Here is a 20,563-nt window from a genome sequence, read left to right as displayed (position 1 = left end):
AGGCTATAGGGCTATAATTTTTATCTTTCTTAAATCTTCTCACTTCCTGGTCTCTTCCACACAAAAACTGCCCCCTTGGAACCTCAAAAATGGGCCTGAAGGTCATATATCAGCACTTCTACCCACCACTGGGTTTGAATTATGTCAGCAACCAGGGGGCCACAGGACCAGGGCATTTATTCCAAACTTTTGCCCACCTTTTGCCTCCAATACCTAGTCCTGGAAAGACGAGTTCTGAATCTCTCTGTACCTGGAAGTCTTCAATCATACAGTGGAATCAAAATACCTGGTCCCTCCTAAGGAGAAGGAGATCCTAGGTGCTAAAGTGCTTTGAGCTACTCAAAGGAAAAGTGCATACCACGAACCTTTATTGTCTTAGAGAGTGAGACCAGGTCAGGAGGGTCCACAGTCTAGTAATCATTCTACCGCTTTGAACACTGCGAGAGATTTCCCCTTCATCTTCCTCACCTTAGTGGAAAGAACCCTTTGTGATGTGACATCATTCATGGAGTGTCATGAGATACAAAACTATCACAAAATGACTGTCAACCAGAGCCACACTTAACTTTGCTGATTGTCCAGACAAGTGAGCCAGTCACTGCTCAGGAGCTGATGTACAATAGAATAGACCTAGTAACAAAATAACATAACCGAATTCAGAATAAAATTCCATCTCTTGGAGCATATTCCATGGGCCTTCTCTGCTCCTGCTTTTGCTGGTATCTGGCCTTCTGGTAGAAAACAATGATGACCACAGTGATAATACTTAGAAGAATGACAAGCAGCGTTAGCCAAAATGAGTAACCATAGCTGTGGATCGTTCCTCCGTAGGCAGCTGCTGGATACGGCTGGTACAGCGTCTGGGCCAGGTCTTCCGAGAGATGGTTGGCTTGTGTGTTCCCCACAAACAGTATCATGCTCATGAAAATGAAGAAGGCTGGAAAGAAGATTCAGTCTCATAAATGATATGGTGATACCTTTTTAAATGTCACTTTCTTTCTTAATGAAACCTGTGCTCTGTGGGCATGTATGGAATATGCACACGGGGAGGGAGGCGCTTACAGTCTTCTAGGTATTGGAATGTAAAGGAAGTGTAAGACCTGAGCTAGATTCTAAGCATGAACCGCTGAAGACGGAGGGCATCGTCCGGCCAAGAGTGAAAATATGGTTCAAGTTCTTTCCGAAGGGCCTGTTGCGGACCTCTCCCTTGGCTGGTGCAGGCAGAGATGTATGGAATGAACTGGAGAATGAGCAGACAGGAGGGTCAAGCTTTCTAGAGAGGACTGGATGGATGGCAACGACTCGAAGGACAGAGCATTGCAACAGAAGAGGCAGCCTACACGAAGACACACAGGGGCCAGGGAGCCCGGAGCCCCTGGGACCTTGAGACAGGACCCGGCCCATGGGCAGCTGCTCTGAGGGTCCTGAGCACTGACTAGAGAGGAGGAGACCACCCCAGAGAGCCTCAGACACTGGCTCAGAGCCTGGGCTTTCATTCTGTTTGCAGTGGAGTATGGCGTTTAACCAGGAAGGGTCTCCTGGCTAAACTCGTGTGAGAAGAGAACTTGTTAATGGTCTTCTCTTCCCTTTTTTATTCTTCACAACGTCCTACCCTGGAGAGTGTGTCTTGGTAGTGACTTTGGATCGCCACCTTGGCCCAGTTGGAGAGCAGGGTTCTGGAGTCAGAGAGAGCCAGGTTCCAAGGCTCCAGCCACGAAACCCTGGGTGATTTGTGTGCGCCTCTGGACCTCATTCTTCACCTTCCAAAGGGGATCAGCCTGACCAAGGCAAAGGGTAGATTCGTGGTTGGTTGGAATGGGGCTGGGCTGGAGTGGGGAGGTGGCAGAGGCCAGAGGGTGCAGGGTGCTCTCTGAGCTGATGGAATGTTCCAAGACAGATGGAGGGGACGGTTGCCCATCTCTGAGAATATTTACCCACAACTAGACAGATGTTCTGGGGTCAACGTGTCCTGGCCGTAGCCCACACCCAGAAACTTTTCCCAGTCCTCCAAAGGCCCTGACTCGAGGGCTTTTGTGTGAGGAGAATGCTTGGACTGTCCTTGATGATGGACTTTCACGCTCAGCGTGATGGTTTTACTTCTTAATAATTTGGACATACAAGAGCCCCCTCCTCTGAAGCTCTATGAGTCTCACACTCCCTAATTATCCTTCATTATGCCCTTGTGAAATTTCTTATAAAAGCTTAGTCACAAAGAGGCAGGGTGAACACAGGGTCACACACTTTTCTCTGCAGTGGGACGGGCTCGGCTTTGATTTGAATCGGGAAGGGGCCGCTGCTGACTTGTGCAGACCTGAGCCCCGGCAGGAAGAAGCTGCCGCTCCCTGTCTGCGTCCCCGGCTCTCTGGGGCAGGGGATTTGCAGAGGGGTAAAGGGGGCCCCATGGTAGCAGGGGGAGCTCCAGGCCTGGCCTGTCCCCACCAGGCCATGTGACCTGCCCCATCACTTTCTGCTCTCCGGGCTCCTGGGCCGAGGATCAAACAATCTGCAAAGTTCTGTCAGGCCCCGACATTCTCTCAGTCCACGGTTATATCCCCTGTGGACAGGGTCGGGCCACGCCAGGCCGCTGTGGGGCGAAGGGCAGGCTGGGGTCAGAGGGCACAGGAATCTGGGAGGTTGTGATGCTGCTGTGTTTTCCTCCAAGCAGAATCTGCTCCTGTTCCTTCCGAGCCACAAACCAGGCTAGGAAGCCCAGGTCCTCTTCCCTGCAGCCAAGGGGAGTTTGTTCAAATCTAGCCTCAGTGGGGATTTGCGGCACTTCCCTCTGGCTCAAGAGACCCTGGAGCCAGCCTGACCACGGGGACCAAGTCTCCTGCCAAGATGACCCAAAGCAAGGATATGTCAAAGGCATCTTTGTGCATAAAAGCCTTCTGCGGGCCGAGATTCACCTAGAGTTCCCACTACGTTCTGCACACTCGAAGCTCATGTGAAGAAGATTGGGAGGCCCCGGAGGCAAACTCGGGGCCAAAGTCTGGCTTCCCAGAGCACTGGGATCAAGAAGGTAGGAGGGGCATTCAGAGGAGGCTGGACGTGAAGCCCGAAGCCACAAAGATTTCCCTGTGACCCCTGCCGGAATGCAGACCTCCTCCTTACACATCCATGTCTCGGGTTGCTTCTCTGCCCACCTGACAGCCCCTTCTGTGTGTTAGAACTTGCCCCAAGCCGGGAAAGGAATGCCGCAGGAGCTCTCTCCCTGTCAGAGGAGTCTTTGTTGTGAGAAGTAGGCGGGGATTGAGGGGAAGGCCTCGGGTCCTGTGTTTTTCATGTTTTCCTCCACAAACACTCATCGGCTTCTGCCAGGTGCAAAGTCAGCTTATCCTCGACCGTGGAGACAAAGAGCTGGAAACTCCAGCCTTGCAGAAACAGGCTTTATGAAGCAACGGCTTTTGAGCCCCATGGGCTGTAGCGTGGTGACGTGGTCCCCGTCTTGTCCCTGCGGCCCCACATCCAAACCTCCTTTGGAACTGGCACCTGATTTTCCTCTTGGAGCTGCCCCCAGCCCCAGCTCCAAGGGATCAGGTGTCCCAGCCATTGGGTGGGTCAGCCAGTGAGTTCAACCCCATTGGTGGCCATGGAGATTGCTCCAGGGGTGGGGAAGGAAAATTTCAGGGAGAGTCAGATTTGGGGGAAAAGAGGTCCTTTCTCCTGGGGTTGCTGGCAGCCATCCTGCCTCTAAGGGGACCAGCTCGCTGCTTAACACCAGAGAGAGCATTGGGAAAATCAAGAGACAAGCACCAAAGGGAATCAGAGTTCTGACGGCATGGTTCCGGCTGGCAGCCATCCTGGGCATTCACAGTGGCTGCCAAGCCTCGAGAAGCCCCAGTGAGAGCCACACATACTGTGACCGAAGCTGGGATCTGCTTCCCATCTGCGCTGCACGCCTACCGCAACGTTGACAATACACAAAGTAACCTAGCCACACCCTACAGAATCACCGTGAGCTCACAGGTCATGCACAAGAAGGGTGTTGACCCCAGAGTCTCTAAATGACCTTTGTGGTCGTCTGTGGGACAGTCATACAGATGTGTCATGTTTGGATTTTAGCCCACACTGACTGTTATTTGGAGGTGAGGAGAGTAAATAAGTGTGTGTACGTGTGTGTATGTGTGAATGTGTGTATATATGTGTATATGTGCATGTGTACATGTGTGCATGTTTGTGTGTGTACATAAATGTGTGCATGCATGTGCACACACACCTGTGTGTGTGTGTATGTGTGTATGTGTGTGTGTACTTCCATACGTTATATGGAACCTAATTTGGAGTTAAGCACATAGCAGTAGTATAGTTGTCAACAGTGACTGTTTTGTCCATTTAGGAGCATTGTGTTTAACTCCTTACATTCGGTACTCAATAGCAAAGACTGGCTTATGTTACGTATTTCAACAGCTAACACCCTGTCCGCATGTCAGGCACGTCCTTGCCTCTCTACCAGGGCATTTGAAACAATTTTATTTCCAAGATGCTTCATAAATTCTGTAGGTTTACAGATATAAACCCCGGGCCCCAGCACACAACTTGGCACATACTAGGTCTGCCTAGTTTCCACGGCTCCCCTGGGATCGTGTGTGTTCTTGCGTGGGACAGAGCACCGGAGAGACAGAGACACAGAGGTCGTGCTTGTCAGCAGAGCGCCCGGTGTCCCCCGGGGATACTCACCACCAAGTCCGCTCCCGGTGTACACGCCTATTGGCCCCAAACACGTCTGATAGGGGTTGCTGATGCTGTTGTAGAAGGTGAGCCCAGAGCTGAGCAGCAAAGTGCACAGGCTGAGGACCAGGAACAGGATAACCACCAAATGCAGCGTTCTTTGGGAAGAATTGTTCAATTTCTCTAAAACTAAAACAGTGGGTGGTAAGCACGTAGCACAAAAAGCAAAGACCAGCCCTAGACCCGAGGGCTATGCCACCCGCACCCTGGCAGTCCCCCGCACTCTCTCCTCTCGGGCACTGGGGGTAGGAATTGCAGGAGGCACCTCTCAGGTGTGCGCCAACAGGAAGGGCTGGCGCCTCGGGATCCTCATTCCCCGCTTGCATGTGTGCAACCCCAGGACTTCGGATAACTGGCTATCCAGCCCAATTTTAATTTCCCCGAGAAAAGACGGTGCCCTCCTTGATAAGCTGCGGCAGGGCTGGACACCCCTCCTCAGGGCATTCCGGCCTCAGATGCCTGACGGCCGGCGTCACCTCCTTATGGATGGTGTTCTCTTGCTCAGAGCACTACTATGCTTCCGCTTGGGGACACTTACTGAAAACCTGTGACTGAGAGGATCTGGTACACCCAGAGATTTCGGAGGTGAGCCCATTACACAGAAGGCCAGGAGTGGGGGGCTGATGGAGGTGACCAGGTAGCTGGGAGGCAAAGATGGCCTTGGGGACAAGCAGAAGGCTGCTGTGGGTACAACCGAGGTGTCGGCCACACTTCCCGACGTCACTTCCCTGGAGCTAGAGAGGGCCCAGTGCCCATGTGGCTTAAATGCAAAAGGTGACCCCTGGGTAAGCCATCAGAATTCTTCCCAAGCTCAATTCCTCTGAGCTCACACAACATTTTATAAAATGTGCATTTTTCTTAAGTGCAAAGGAGCTCCAGGCATGGATATGCACTCGTGCCAAATGAAACACAGACGCCCTGGGCCGTTCGTTAGCTGCTTTCGCCACCCTCCTGTTTCTAACCACAACCAGCCACCGTCCCTGTGAATGTTTCCCCTGTTCGCTCCTTTGTTTACAACACAAAATGGCCAGACCCCCAGAGGCATGCTGTCCCCACACTTACCTGTAACCCCAGCCATGCATTTATAAAACATCCCCAAAGGCTGCGGGTGTGTTTTAGGGCCTTAGGTGATTGCCACCACATTAAATAAAGTGTTTACCAGGATGTTCTGTGAAAGCCACAATGATATAGAGAAAAAGTAATCTGGGGAAAAGATTTCAGAGTTCATCGTAAGATGCCAACAAAGTCATTGGGAATTGTGAGGTGTAAGAACCGTGATGGGCGGGGGAGGTCTGGTGAGAGAAAGTAAAAACTTTCTTCTTTCCATTCCTGTTTCCCAGGCCTCTGGGAGAGAGTGGGGGGCCACCCCCAGCCTTGTCACACAGCAGCTTTAAAGAACAGAAACCAGAAAAGCCAGGAAAGATATCGTTTGAGGGCTTGGGGGCTCCTTATCTCGCTCTCTGAACCAGAGTGCTCCAAAAAACGGGATCCCTGAGAACTGGAGGGGCCCCAGGACGCGGTGTGTGCCAGGGAAGGAGCAGCCAAGCCTGCTCCTGACATGTGTCCTGGCAGCAAGGGGCTCGCTCTTTGCAAGGTGGTCCCTTCCATGCCGTGTCGCCTTCATTATTTAAAAGCTCTTCACGGGTGTCGTAGGGAAGTGATGAATCACTGAGTTCTACTCCAGAAACCGACATTGCTCTGTATGTTAACTAACTAAAATTTAGACTTAAAAAAAAAAAATGACAACGCACAAATAAATAAATAAATAAAAGCTCTTCATTGTGTTGGGCCCAAACATGCGTCTCTGTGACTTTTGCCCGGAGTCCTTCTGCTTCCTCTGGGGCAACTCAGAATCTACTCGCTCCTCTCTGTCTGGCAGCCTCTCTCGTCAGTGAAGAAAGACAAACCCCAATGTGATTAACAGCCCACATCTCCAGAATGTTCTTTGTAAGGCGTGACTCCAAAGCTCCTGCCCGCCTGGCCCCTGCTCTGCACACACTTGACTCTGACTCCAAAGCCCCACAACACGTCTGCCAGAGAGCCCCCCGCGCCCTGCTCAGAGCGCGTACACCTGCACCCGGTCTCTCCTCTCTCCAGTTCTGAGCATCTAGATTGTTAATTCTGAGGTTTATGTTTAATCGGTAGTACTCTGAGAAGGAGGCAGGTTTTCTGCCACTGGACAGTGCGCAAGGAGAGACTACAGAAACCAAACCGGTGGAAAGAGGAGCGGAGTCGGAGGCCTGTAGGCGCCCCGTGCAGGCGCGGCCACGCATCCCTGGGAACCCCCTGGGCGAACACAGAGGCCGGAAGTGGGCAGCTATCAGCCCAGCAATAGGGACCCGATGACGTCACCGCCCTTGGCCCGAGAACATTTTGCTCCTCGGTGAGAGGCGGGCCTGGAGCAAAGTTCAGCTCACACAGACCCAGCGGTGACTGGACGGTTTCACAACCTCTGCTAATGACCCCCAGGCTAGGCCAAGTCCTCAGCAGAGCCCTCTGTGGGATCCACCCGGCGGAAGAACTGTAATGACATAGGTTAAATAAAACACGTGGCCCTGCCTGCCACCACCTACGGCCTGCGGGGGGTGATGGCTGGGGTCCCATGGGCCACCTGCCCTCTGGGGAACAGCGTGGGCTGGGCTCTTCCGAAGGCCCTGAGCTCAGGCTGAGACTCTCGCTGCAGAGATGCCGGGGTCGGGGGACTCTCATGGTTCTAAGGCAGCGCACACCTGTCTTGAAACGAGTGGATGATGACACGAGAGTAGGACTAGGGCAAAACGGGAAGTGAGATGCACCTGTTCGAAGTTGCAGGGTCGAATGCTGGGAAGTTTCCAGCTCTCACCATGAGGAAGAACTGCTTCCCATCCCAATCACCCTGCTCCTCCCAGGCCACAAGGAGGAAGCCTGAAGCTCTAATCAGAAATTTGCTGGGGACTAAATAAACTCTGTGTTTGGCCAATAAGAAATAATTTGGATACTTAACTAAAAAATAGACATTTCAGTGTGGGGGAGAATGTCATCTCTGGCGTGCCCTGGAAAGTATTTCTGCTTTATACACTTACTGAAAGCTGTAAATGGATGTTCATTTGCAAATGGTGAATGTTCCACTTTTTCAGAGTAAACTAGAAAGTGAAAATTAGGTTAGGCTTTGTTTTTGACTGTTGCTAAGATTTAACAGACACGATTTTTCAAAGGGCATCAATTTGGAGCCTACTGACTCATACTTTTCTTTGTATTAATGGGACAATTTATCTTAATTTTAACTGCCGTCTTTTAAAATTCTATTTCGGCATCTGAATTTCCTGCCACACAGGTATGACAGTTACATCTCTCAGCCCCCTCCTGGCTCAGAACTCAGACAATGAAAGCTGGAAATTCAGGGAAAGTTGGCAAGAATGAAATAGAATAACCACCTCCAGCATCTGACAGCTTCTCTTGGCCTACAAAATTAGCAAATACATTCCGTTCTTTCCTCTTCTTTTTCAGGGCCAAGCGTTGGAATTGGGAAAACCACCTCACAATTGGAACTAATTGCCCGGATTCTGGCAACCTCAGGACAGAGCCATCGCTCCCACAGCTGGGAGGCAGAAAATGTGCTGGGGGCAGTGGGCAGTGTACAGAAATGGGTCATCTGGACGTTGGGCTTTCTGTGCATGGAGATTTAACCCTTCAGGAGCCCCTTGCCATAGGGTCTTCCTGGCTCTGGTTTCCCATCAGTCCTCAGACCTTGAGGGAGAGCCTGTGGCTTTGTGGGTGGGCAGGAACTGCCCGCACCCTCTCCTCGGACACCCGGTCATCAGGGAGCCTTACCCGGTAGATTCCTCAACCCAGGGACCACAGTATACCCCTGATAAGCTGAGCCTTTGAGGTCTTCCAAGAAGTTGCAGCTGTCATGCCCAGCCTCTGGGAAATTTATCTGGGTTCTCTCATGGAGAAGGAGGGGGAGCGCATTTTCTGCCCTGTTAAACTCCATCACCCAACATGGCCATGTCTCTGGGGACAAATAGTAAGTTGCTTCTCCTCGGAAAAGTATAAGTATATGGGGGGTGGGGTTGGTGAGTAGAAGTACTAAGGAAGAAATAAGCCTCATTGGTTTGTCTCCTTGCAATTAATTGATTTTTGCAGCAGATTTACTGTTCTAATTATTTTTAAGCTTGGGCCAATAAGTGCAATTTTGAGTCCCCTGAGAACAAACGGGGTAGGCGGAGAAAAGAGACCTGGGGGGGCAGGCAGATTGGGTGCAACTTCCTCTCGCTGTCAGAGTGACCTGCTCTGCCTGAGTTAACTGACAGGGGCCTTTCTCTAGAGAGAAGCTACGGCGAGTTCACCAAGCCCAGGAGCCATGCGCAGTGCCTCTCGGTGTGTCCCATCCCCTCCCTCATGGAGCAGCTGCCCAGGGAAGTGTTTTGGACTGAAATTCAATATCCAGAACTTTTGGAGTAGCAAAAGCAAAGTGCTTACTAGTAGACACAAGGACTGTAACTTTTCATCTGGATATTGGACAAACCGAGAGGCCACCCGATGGAGCTAGTAGATCTCCTGTTGGGCTGAGTTGGCCACATAATCTAGTCATGTATTGGACAGTTTCCTTGCCAGGCTCGACGGATTATCTTCCCCATCAGTAGACCTATTGGTGGCTGGATTCTTTTGGCATGCTGAAATCAGCCATTGTCACTTTGTACTGTGTTGTCATCTCAAAATCTACAGCCCAGATTGGCACAATGTGATAAGTCCTAGGCAGAAATATAGGTGAGCTTTGCAATATTCACTCCTCTTTGGAGATTTTCAATGCGACCTCATCCTGGGCAAGAAGCTGATAATGTTAACATCTTAAATGGAAAAGTTGATGCATCACTGCTGGGGAAGGAAGTGGCATTTATACAGATTTTATTTTGCTGCCAGCGGTTGGTTTCTGATTTGAGATGAGCCCCATGTGGTCCCGAGAAACCAGCTGGGCAGCAGCTATACTCAGTCTCCAGTTCTGCTCTCAAGGGAAAACATCCATGGGTCTGCAGCGGCTGAACGCCATGATATACGTTCTAGTTATAAGACTTTCCCGTATCTTAGAGAGCCATTTACAAATGTTCCAAGTCCAGTGATCGTTAAAACCCTCAGCAGTGAACAAGCCCTAGGCTCTGGGGAGCCCTCAGCAGACATCAGCCAGAGCAATTGTGCTGCACCCTCCCTGACTGGGGGGCCGCTGCTCTTCTACAGCACCTGGACGCTGGGCAGTGACTTGAGAAAGTTGACCATAGCTCTGCGGTTACAAAGAATAAAATGCAAATGCAAATAGTGTGCCTCCTTCATGCTGCCATATGGTGCCATGGTGCCCACTTGGCCCTGTGCCCTCAGGGTTGTTCTAGACTATGCCTCTCTCTGCGATCTCCACACCATCCCACTCACCTCCCTCACACAGGGCTTTAGAGTCAGGCTCGGACCTGCCCTGGCCTCCCCGAGCTTTCCTGATACAGGCAATCAGGGCTCTCACTGAAGCCCTGTCTCTCAGATGGGAACCAACTGGTTCCAAACAGACAGCATGAAAATCAAAAAATTCACCGGCTGTTATCTCATATTTAAAAAATTTTCAGGGTGTCTGGAGGCTCAGGAACTGGTACACATTCTGGTTTTGAAAATGCTATTCACATACTGAATGTGTGACTGCATGTTTGAAAGTCTTAGTTTCGGGTTGCTGCAGAGGGAATATTCCTCGCTTTCCTGAGATGCTGAGGCTGGTACTGGAGGAGGCATGTAACATTACTGGACCACTGGAAAAGACACTGCTTTTGCTAATGTCTAAGAGGCAAATTTCATAACTTGGAGATAGAACTACGTTGTTCAGTGTTTAAGGTTCAAACTCAAACTAAATACTACATTTGTATGAGGTGGAAAATGACACACATTTCTAAGTCAGCAGGGAATGACTGAGTCACGGCTGATAATGCCTGTCTACCTGCATGCAACACTGCTTGATGCAGAGTCCATCCCAGGTGCTAAATAATTTACAAATGTTGCTTTTAGGGGCACCTGGGTGGCTCAGTCAGTTAAGCAACTGCCTTCTCCTCAGGTCATGATCTTGGAGTCCTGGGATTAAGCCCTGCATTGGGCTCCCTGCTTGGCAAGGAATCTGCTTCGCCCTTTGCCCCTCATCCAACTCATGCTGTCTTTCTCTCACTCTCTCTCTCTCAAATAAATAAATAAAATCTTTAAAAAAATGAATAAAAATCTGCAGTTGATACAACTAAAAATGCTGTTCCTACTATCCTATGTTGGATACCATATTCCTGCTAGACATACTTACTTAATTATTTACTTGTCAGTAAACTTGCTTCAGCAGAGCCTCCGCCAGAATTATTTAGACTGTGGTGCTAACAGACACAACCAGAACCGAGGAAGCTGAAATAATAATGTGGGTGAATTTTCAAAATTAAAAATATATGTTCATATCTACAAGCCATCTCAGAGCTTACAAGGAAAAATTTTTGTACAGTTATTTGGCCCAAATAGAGGATGACATGAGTCTTACCCAGTTAATGCAATCTCGCTATACCCATTCAAATTAATTTCTCATTTACCTCCAAAGTCCTTCTTTGATTCCTCAAGTCCATGACTGAATTCCTGACGGCTGTTACCACGGAAGAGTCCATAGACGATAACAAGACTACCGTTTGAAGAAGAGTCACTGATGGCAATTATGCTGCTGACCCATTCTTGGGTCCCAAGCATAGAGCAGACGACGATGAACGCCCCAAAGCTTGTGAAAAAGCTCAATAAGAACATCAGTGTTTTCTTTGTCGTTGGCATCTTCTCAGGAAAGTAGGGGTCCTGTGGTTAACAAAGAAAGCAACGATTTTTTGTACTATGTTTGGACCTTATCATCTGGACTCCAGTATTTAGAAAAGGAGTCCGAATGAAAGGTTCTTGTAGAATATAAAAGCTAGCTCTTCAAGGGACAAAATGCCCCAAGGAACATTGGACTATGAGTGTGGTCATAAAGATTTACAGCGGCTGAACTTTGGTCTGGAGTTAGAGGTCGCCATGGTGACCGCCAACCAGCAGAAACAAGGGGCAGGCACGGTATTCCTAAGGACTTCCTCCATCACACGATTAATTTATAACTCTTCGTCACGTGCCCTCGAAGCAAGTTCAGCCTACCATGTCAGGACTAGAATCCCTAACACATGAGGGCCTGTCCTCCCACGATGTTGTTCTAGCAGCCAACAGCATAGACTTGCTTTACCTGTTAAGGACGAGCCCTAACAGCAGTCCAAAAAGGAACACTAAGAAGATTAAGGGTTTGCTGAAGACACTTTTAAATGAAAAGAGCAAAGTTGAAAACCTCCTTACTTTTAGATCTTACTAAGGAGGTGTACCTTTCAAATTTCCTCCTCCAAAGTAGATCATATTTGCACATTATTTAAATTATAACTTGAGAGGGTACATCTTTATTTGTCCTTAGTGTTCTGATGGAAATGGTTCTGAACATTCTTGTATTAGGTCTTTATGCCGCCTCTCCTTCCTCCCTGTTGAGTGGCTAATGGTTTACAAATGATCCTTTCTGCCTGTCTTTCAGAGACACTCCTCCATTTGGCAAGCACATCACTTCTGAAGATAGTAAATAGATGTTCACAACATGTTTATATTCCTCTTTTTATCGTATTCTTTGATATAAAGTAATAGCGCATATGCACATTTGTGTCTTGTACTTTTCTTTTTTTTAATTTTATTTATTTATTTGAGAGAGGGAGAATGAGAGATAGAGAGCACGAGAGGGAAGAGGGTCAGAGGGAGAAGCAGACTCCCTGCTGAGCAGGGAGCCCGTTGTCCGACTCGATCCCGGGACTCCAGGATCATGACCCGAGCCGAAGGCAGTCGCTTAACCAACTGAGCCACCCAGGCGCCCCTGTCCTGTACTTTTCTTGAATAGCACCTAACTTATGTTTGGTGGAATGAGTCGGTCATCTGTCTTTCCCATTAGAGGAACTGGACTATGGGCTTCAGGAGGTGGGACATGTTTGTTTTGCTGACCACTAAACCCCAGGGTCTGTCAAAGAGCAGACACTCAGCAAATATTTGTTAAACAAGTTATTGGAGACATACGAACAAATACTCCACTATTGAGGATATGTGTGCTTTTTTGATTTTTAATTCATGATTAAAAAAAAACATGCATGTGGGCGCCTGGGTGGCTCAGTTGGTTAAGCAACTGCCTTCGGCTCAGGTCATGATCCTGGAGTCCTGGGATCGAGTCCCACATCAGGCTCCCTGCTCAGCAGGGAGTCTGCTTCTCCCTCTGACCTTCTTCCCTCTCGTGCTCTCTATCTCTCATTCTCTCTCTCTCAAATAAATAAATAAATAAATAAATAATCTTTAAAAAAAAAAACATGCATGAATATCCTTCTACATAACCCTTGTCCATATCTCTGGGTATTTCCTGGCTTAGATTTCTGGAAGTGAGTCAAAGCATGTGAACTTTTGTTGACGCCGTTGCTACACCTTGCTCAGCTGCTCTTTAGAAAAATTCTTACCTATCTGACCACCCAACTTTACGCAGTTGAATGGGCGTGCTTTACTCTATCTTCACAACATTGTATATTATTGGGAAAACTGATTTTTTTCCAAGTAAGTATTTTGACTACATTTTTAAATAGTTATTTCAGTAGTTATTTCCTTTGAGCCCATTTTCTTTCTTTCTTTCTTTCTTTTTTAAGATTTTATTTATTTGTCAGAGAGAGAGAGAGAGAGCAGGGGGTAGCGGCAGGCAGAAGGAGAAACAGGCTCCTGCTGGGCAAGGAGCCTGATGCGGGGCTTGATCCCAGGACCCTGGGATCATGACCTGAGCGGAAGGCAGATGCTTAACTGGGCCACCCAGGCGTCCCTGAGCCCGTTTTCCAGAGTGAAAGAATTTTATATCATGATAGGAAGATGAGATATGCTCATTACAAAAAAATATATCAAATAGAGCTAACGAAAATAAAGATGAAAGCAAATACAATTAAAAATTCACCCTAGAAGAAGTAATTCTGTTCATACTTGGGCAGAGACTTTTATCCCCACGTCTTTATGTCTATGCCTACATTCATATTAAAACCAAGTTCTACTTTATGTTCAACTCTAAAATGTGCTATCACAAATCTCCACAATTTGTCATGGGACAATTCACCCGATTGATCAGTTTTGCCATTGTGCCAAGTAATCATAATTTACTTAGACATATCTTTTTGGGGGACATTTTAGTTGTTTCCACTTTTTCACTGCTGCACCCATGGTGTGTGATGATGCCTCTTCTATGTTCAATTTGGTAAGCCTTTCCAGGTGTCTCTTTGCGATGAATGCTTACACACAGAACTGTTGAGTCAACAAGTGCGTGCAGACCAGCAGAAAGTTTGGACCAGTTTAAACACCGGCCAACAGCACTTTGTGCAGAAAGCTTATTTTCCCACAACCCCATCACCGCACACCATTACTAATCCTTTTCACCTTTCACAAGCTGGGAGAGGAGAAGTCGATTGTTGGTATGATTGCTAAAAAAGGAGCATTGAGGGTTTACTTATATTCATATTTTTATTGTCCATTGGTATTTTTGTTTGCATAAGTTTCTGTTGACAGTGTTGGTTCATTTATTATATAGAGATGCTCTTTTATATATGATTGTACAGTAAGAGTATTAACCTGGGTCAACTCCACATGAGAGAGAGAGATATATATATATAAATTTAACAAATATATATGTATAAGTCTATATATTCATTTTGTGGTTTGTATTTCACATACTGATAGGGGTTTTGTTTTTTTACATCTTTGTGGATGTTTTGCTGCCTACAGTTAAAAAGGTCTTTGTAGTCAGTCAAATATTTCAGTCTTATACATTGTGCTTCCTGGATTTGGTATCTCAACTCTAAAGTCATAAGGCTGTCTACACATTCAAGCCAGCTCCAGCTTGCTTCAAAATGGAAAAGTGACGTACTCCATAAGGGTACATTGTTATTTCACAGTCCCTGAGGGGAGGGTGACAATGAGGACTCCGGGCGTCACCTGAATTAATGATTTCCATTTTCTCTGCTCTTTTCTACATATATTCCATTCTTTTCGGTTTATTTTTTTAACATTAAAAGTCATTTCTGCCAGTATTGAATTTCTGTTGTTACATTTATTTTGCTTTTCTCTTTCTAAATTTTCTGAAATAAATATTTTATTTCCTTAATTATTTTGTTGTGGGATTAATAATGAAAATATTTAAAACTGAATTTTCCTTTCAGTAGAGGACTTTGGCCAAGTCCCACAGGTTTTATGTAGAGTCTCTTGTAAATTGACATGTAACATCTTAATATTGTATTTTTTTCTTCCTTATTGAAGAATGAGTTTGTAAAATAATTTTATGATATTATTTTTATTTTTTATTTATTTTTACTTTTCTGTAACTTTGATAAGAGAAGGTAGTCTCACAATATCTACTCTTTGATTTTATTGATATTTTCTGTGCAAGTCAATTTATAAGCCACTTTTATAAAGGTTTATAACATTTGATGTCACTTGATGCTATTCCATTTTATGGATTTACCCTCATTCATTTAACGATGTTCTATTTTGGATGTTTGAAGGATTGTTATTTTTTTTGCCCATTTAAATTTGTCTGATTACAGATTGTTAATTATAGCCTCAGGATAAATTCCTGGAGAAGAACTGCTGGTTCAGATAAACATTTTTGGATTTTTTATACCAGATGCAAATTGGCCTCCAGATTGGTCTCCAGTTCATAATCCTGTCAGCAATGCATGGGAAAGCTCTCCTGTCTGTAGTCCTAGAAAAGGCTGACTATTAAGGTTTTAAATGGTGGTCATTCTTACAGGAAATATTGCATTGCTTATACATTTTACCTATGCAATAATTCTGTGATCTACTTTTCTGGATCACTACAGTTTTGCCTCTTCTAAAATTTCATAGAAATGATAAATTCCAGTATGCAACCTTTTGTATCTGGCTTGCTTTGAGATTCATCCGAATACCCACAAATTTGTTATCCATTCAGCCATTGGTGCACACTTGGGTAGATTCAAGTTATCAACTATTGTGAATAATGCTATTATGAAAATTTATGTACATGTCTTTGTGTGGATATTTTCTTTCCTTTCTCTTGGATAGATACAAAGAAAGAAACTACTGGGGCATATGGTCAATGCATTTAACTTTAGAAGAAGCTGACGGAATATTTTCCAAAGGGCTGGTGCTAACGTGCATTCCCATGAGCGATGAGCATGGTGGTTCCAGTTGCTCCATATCTTCTCCAACACCTGCTGTTATCAGTCCCTTATAATTGGGCATTATAATGAGTGCTTAGTAGTGTCTCACTCTGGTTTTGATTTGCATTTTACTAATATGAATAACTGAGCATTTTTTATGTGCTTATTTGCCATCTCTATACTTTCTTTGGTGAAGTATCCATTTAAATCTTTTGCCCATTTTCTTAACTTGGTTCATCTTCTTGTTGAGTTCTATGGGTTCTTTCCTTTGTGTTTTCTGCATGTAAGTCCTTTATTAGAAACATGCTTTGTAACTGTTTTCCCCCAGTCTCTGGCTTATCATTCCATTTTCTTAACACTATTCTTTGGAGAGAAGAATTTTAAAATTTTGGTGAAGTTATATTTACCGATTTTTCTATTTTATGAATTGTGATTCAAATGAGATATTTAGAAAATAGTTTTCTAGCCCAAGATTGCAAAGATTTTTTTTTTCTTCTATGTTTTCTTCCAGAAGTTTTATCATTTTAGCTCTTACATTTATGGTTATTGCATATTTTGAGTTACTTTTTGTATATAGTATGAAGTAAGGTTTAAAGCTCCTCCTTATACATGTGGATGTGCAACTGTTCAAGTGTGATGTCATGAAAGCTTATTTCCTAATGAATTCCCTTGGCATTTTTGTTTAAAATCAGATGACCTCATTTGTGTGGGTCTCTTTCTGGATTCTATGTTACAAGACCTTTCTTCCCAGCTCTGTATAAGCTTCAGGAAGTGTTTGTCACACTGTTTTCCAGTGGGTCTTTTGCTGGCCCCAGATAGCTTCCTCCTACAGGTGTGGATCTGCACTCAACCAAAGATTCAAGGGATTCCTATGCAGCTCCCTCTTCTCCACCAGGACTGTACCACCAGTTCTAGCCGCACTTGCCTCCCCAGTCTCTCATTTCCCTCCCTTTGGGCTCTTTATGCTTCCCGTTCTTCCTTGGAAACTACCTGGGGCAGTGGTCAGTCTCCTCTCGTTTGTTTATCTGTTAGGAATCACAGACCTATACTACCTGACGTCAGGTGTCTAGAGACCATTCCTTTGTATATTATTTTCTATTCTATTGATTTCTTTTTATTTTATTTAAATATTTTATTTCTTTATTTGAGAGAGAGAGAGCATGAGCAGGGGGTAAGGGTAGAGGGAAAGGGAGAAGCAGACTCCCCGCTGAGCAGGGAGCCCCACACGGGACTCGATTCCAAGACCCTGAGATCATGACCTGAGCGGAAGGCAGACGCTTAACCGACTGAGCCACCCAGACACCTTGTTCTATTGATTTCTTAAGCCTGGAGGGCCAGTCTGGTCCCTGTTACTCCATCATGGTCAAAGGAGGCTTTATTTTTGAATGACGACATGGCTGTCCCATTGTCTTCCCTTCAGAATTTTGTACATGTCGGTCTGTTGTCTTTTGACCTTGAATGCTGTTGTGGAAGAACCTGAGGTCAGCCCTATTTCTTGCTTCTGATGGGGACTTACTTGTCCCAATAGCATAGCTCCAAAAGTCTTCACTTGTGAGATCTAGTCACCTGGTAACCTGGATACGCTTTGTATAGACTGTTGCGTGTAATTTCTTTTTCTTTCTCTTTGTATTCATGGCTTCTCTTTTCACTCTACCCATGCAGTTCATTGTAAAGAAATTTTTCTGTGTCATTTCAGTGAGTCGTGAGCTCCCTTTGCTGAAATCTTACCACAGGCACCCTGGTTATTCTTGGGTTGGGTTATCTTCGACCCATTCTCTCTGATTGCTTTAGTGGTTTGTCTTTTTCCTCTGAATGCACTGTCACTTCCCTCCACAATGATAACTTGTCTTTCAGCCAAGTCTTTTTCTAATTTATGTAAAAATATGAAATATGTAAATCTGAAATTGTGTGGTTTGGGGTTCTAATTTGTTCTCTTTGCTCTGAAATTTCCTTTTCATCTCATCTCTATTGTTTTATTATCTATTACTATTACTAGCTATTATCTATTATCTATTACTCCCTTGTTTTATTAAATTCTTCTTATTATTTCCTGCACAGTGTATGCGGGGAAAACTAATTCTGTTCATGGGATTTCGTGTTTTCCAACCTGAAGAGGTTTGCTTTCCTCTGTCTTTCCTCTTGCTATATACTTGCACAGTTCCCTTGGCATTTTTTTTTCCATTGCTTATGCTGAAAGTGGGCGGTCCTGTCCAATCATTGGTTTGTTCTCATAGATTTTGAGTGCTTCTCCCTGACATCTTATCTGGGCCTGCTCACCTTGTCTGGGCCTACTTTCTCATATCTTCTCCAAGCTTGAGTTTTGGGCTGGATGGCTTTCTATCTTGTTTTTCTCCAAATGCATCCAGGAGGGAAAGAACGTCTAGAGCTCTGACCTAAGTCAAGTTGGCTTCAGCTCAAGTTAATCTGGATCAATGGCAGCCTCATGCATCACCTGCCGCAGGGCCCCAGTCATGGTCACCTCATCTTGCTCAGTTTCCATCTGCTGGTTGTGTTTCTTGAGCCTCTGCTCCTGAGTTCCCAGACTCTCATCTTTGTCCAGAACTTCTATCCTGTCAGCTTCAAGTTATTGCAAACAAAACAAAACAAAACAAACAGAAAAAAACCCAAACACAGTGGCAACATCCCCCTCATACCTCTGCCCCAGAAATCTGTTGGCATTTTATTAGCTTGGATGTTGTCAGACACCCACAAGCCTAGAGTTCAGGGGAAGAGGTCTTATTAGGGGAATCGCCTTTGACTTAGTTTGGGGGGGCTGGACCTGGGACCTTGCTGCAAATCCAGACCCTTTTTCAAAGAGGTTTGGGAATCTCCCGGGGTGTGACAGGGACACAGACTCACGTCTTTGCTGGGGAACAGGGAGGCCTGGCACTCCTCCAGGAAGGGGGTGCTGCATAAAGGCAGACCAAGCCTGGGCCAGGGGACAAGGGGAAGGCACGTCAGAGCCTGAGGTACAGAAACCACTGCACATAGAGCACAGAGTGCGGGCCCAAAGCCCTCACGGGCAGGGGCAGAGCCAGACCAAAATCCAAGAGGAAGGTCACGGCAGCAGCCAGCAGGTGGCTCTGAGTCCCTCACTTCAGCTCTGCTCCCGTGATTTTTCACACTAGCATCTCTATGTCCTTACCGTTTCCAATGAATTGTGTCTCAATTAATCAACTATGACACCATTTACATGAGCTTAGTTGTAACAGAACCTCAAATGGTATGCCAGTAATAGTTTCCTAATACCTGAAAATAAATACGACAATTTGCACATAAAGTAAAATCTCTGATGTCCTCCACATACGGGATCTTACTTTAGGAAAGGCTAGTCTGGATGATATGAAGAAGGAAATGCCCTCGTTGTGGCCAGAATGCACCAGGACAAGCTGTTACGCTTTTTCCTTTTTACTACAGTTTGAAGCTGCTGATTCCTTTCTCTGTTTATCATCGGGGGTCATTAAATGTGACCGTTGTTGCTGTTGTTTTTTAAAATCACAAATATGCACCTCGTGGCACACAAAGCTCTGGAACATGTGATAGGATTTATTTTACTCTTTTTAATTAATTCATGTCCATGTATGCTTTTCTTATAAAACGTATGTAGTTCATACATACACATACTATTGGGATATTTCAGGAGAAACACTGCCTTGATATGATCCGAATTTTCCATTAAAGGAGCAATCTTTTTTATACATAAAAGCCTTTCTTAACATTGCAATGCTTTAAGGAATCAAACATTTAAAATTTTTTATCCTGCTTCAACAACTGATAAGAAATAGCTACCTATAACCTATTTACTAAAAGTGTCTCTCTAGGACCTCAGTGCTGCATTATATCTGATCACCAACTTTGCCCTCAATTCCTAGGGCAAAGTGAAAATATATACAAGGCAAAAATTAGATGGATCATAAACTATTTCATAAGCGATAATGTTCTGTGGATTATATACGCTGATCTCATGGTGAAATAAAGAAATGAAGTCATTTCCTTCTGTTAAAAATCTGTTGCAGGTCTCACAGTTTTTCAAAGAGGTTGAGGGAAAAAATATACCTTTGCCAGAGTGTAAACATTTCTGAGAGATGTGATCTTTAGTGAGGAATAGAAGGGTATTCCATGCATTATAAAATCACTTGAAACAGATCACAGAACTGTGTTGGGTTGTTTTATTATTTGGTCTTCCAATGGTATCACCCATAATTTTTAGACATCAGTTTACATAAGGGATTGAATCAAAGGTTCCTAATCACGTAAGAAGTAAAGTAATTAATGGTATTTTTTACTGTGAATGGAACAATAACCTGCCCTCATACTTACATATGTGAAAACTTGTTTCCAAAAGAATCTCTCTCTCTCACACACACACATACAAATTATTGTTCATCTGTTAAAAAAAAACACACAACCTGTATTCTCTATTCACACATACTCTCATATGTGGGGAATGCCATATGAACAAGGATATTCTTCACAGCATCTCTGTATTAGAAAACAGTTGGGAATCACCTAAGTGGCTTACAACAGAAGCATATTCGAATAAATGCTGGTGCACCTGCATATCAACTTCGGTGACTAAAATGAGCATTAGTATGAAA

The 20,563-nt window shown here is 45.3% G+C and overlaps 1 protein-coding gene across 1 annotated transcript; it reads right to left on the bottom strand.

The window, feature by feature from the left end:
* Positions 1-656: 656 nt before the first annotated feature.
* CLRN3 (clarin 3) lies at positions 657-11,529 on the bottom strand. Its single transcript, XM_028119895.2, has 3 exons — positions 11,301-11,529; positions 4,678-4,857; positions 657-937 (listed from the first exon to the last, which is right to left on the bottom strand). The coding sequence occupies exons 1-3, from the start codon at positions 11,527-11,529 to the stop codon at positions 657-659; spliced, it is 690 nt and encodes a 229-aa protein (XP_027975696.1).
* Positions 11,530-20,563: the final 9,034 nt, after the last annotated feature.

This window comes from Eumetopias jubatus, unplaced genomic scaffold, assembly GCF_037043125.1.
Source record: "Eumetopias jubatus isolate StellerSeaLion01/CBP00866 unplaced genomic scaffold, mEumJub1_p1.0 scaffold_17, whole genome shotgun sequence".
Taxonomy (NCBI): Eukaryota; Metazoa; Chordata; class Mammalia; order Carnivora; family Otariidae; genus Eumetopias; species Eumetopias jubatus.
This window is presented reverse-complemented; position numbering and strand designations above follow the sequence as displayed.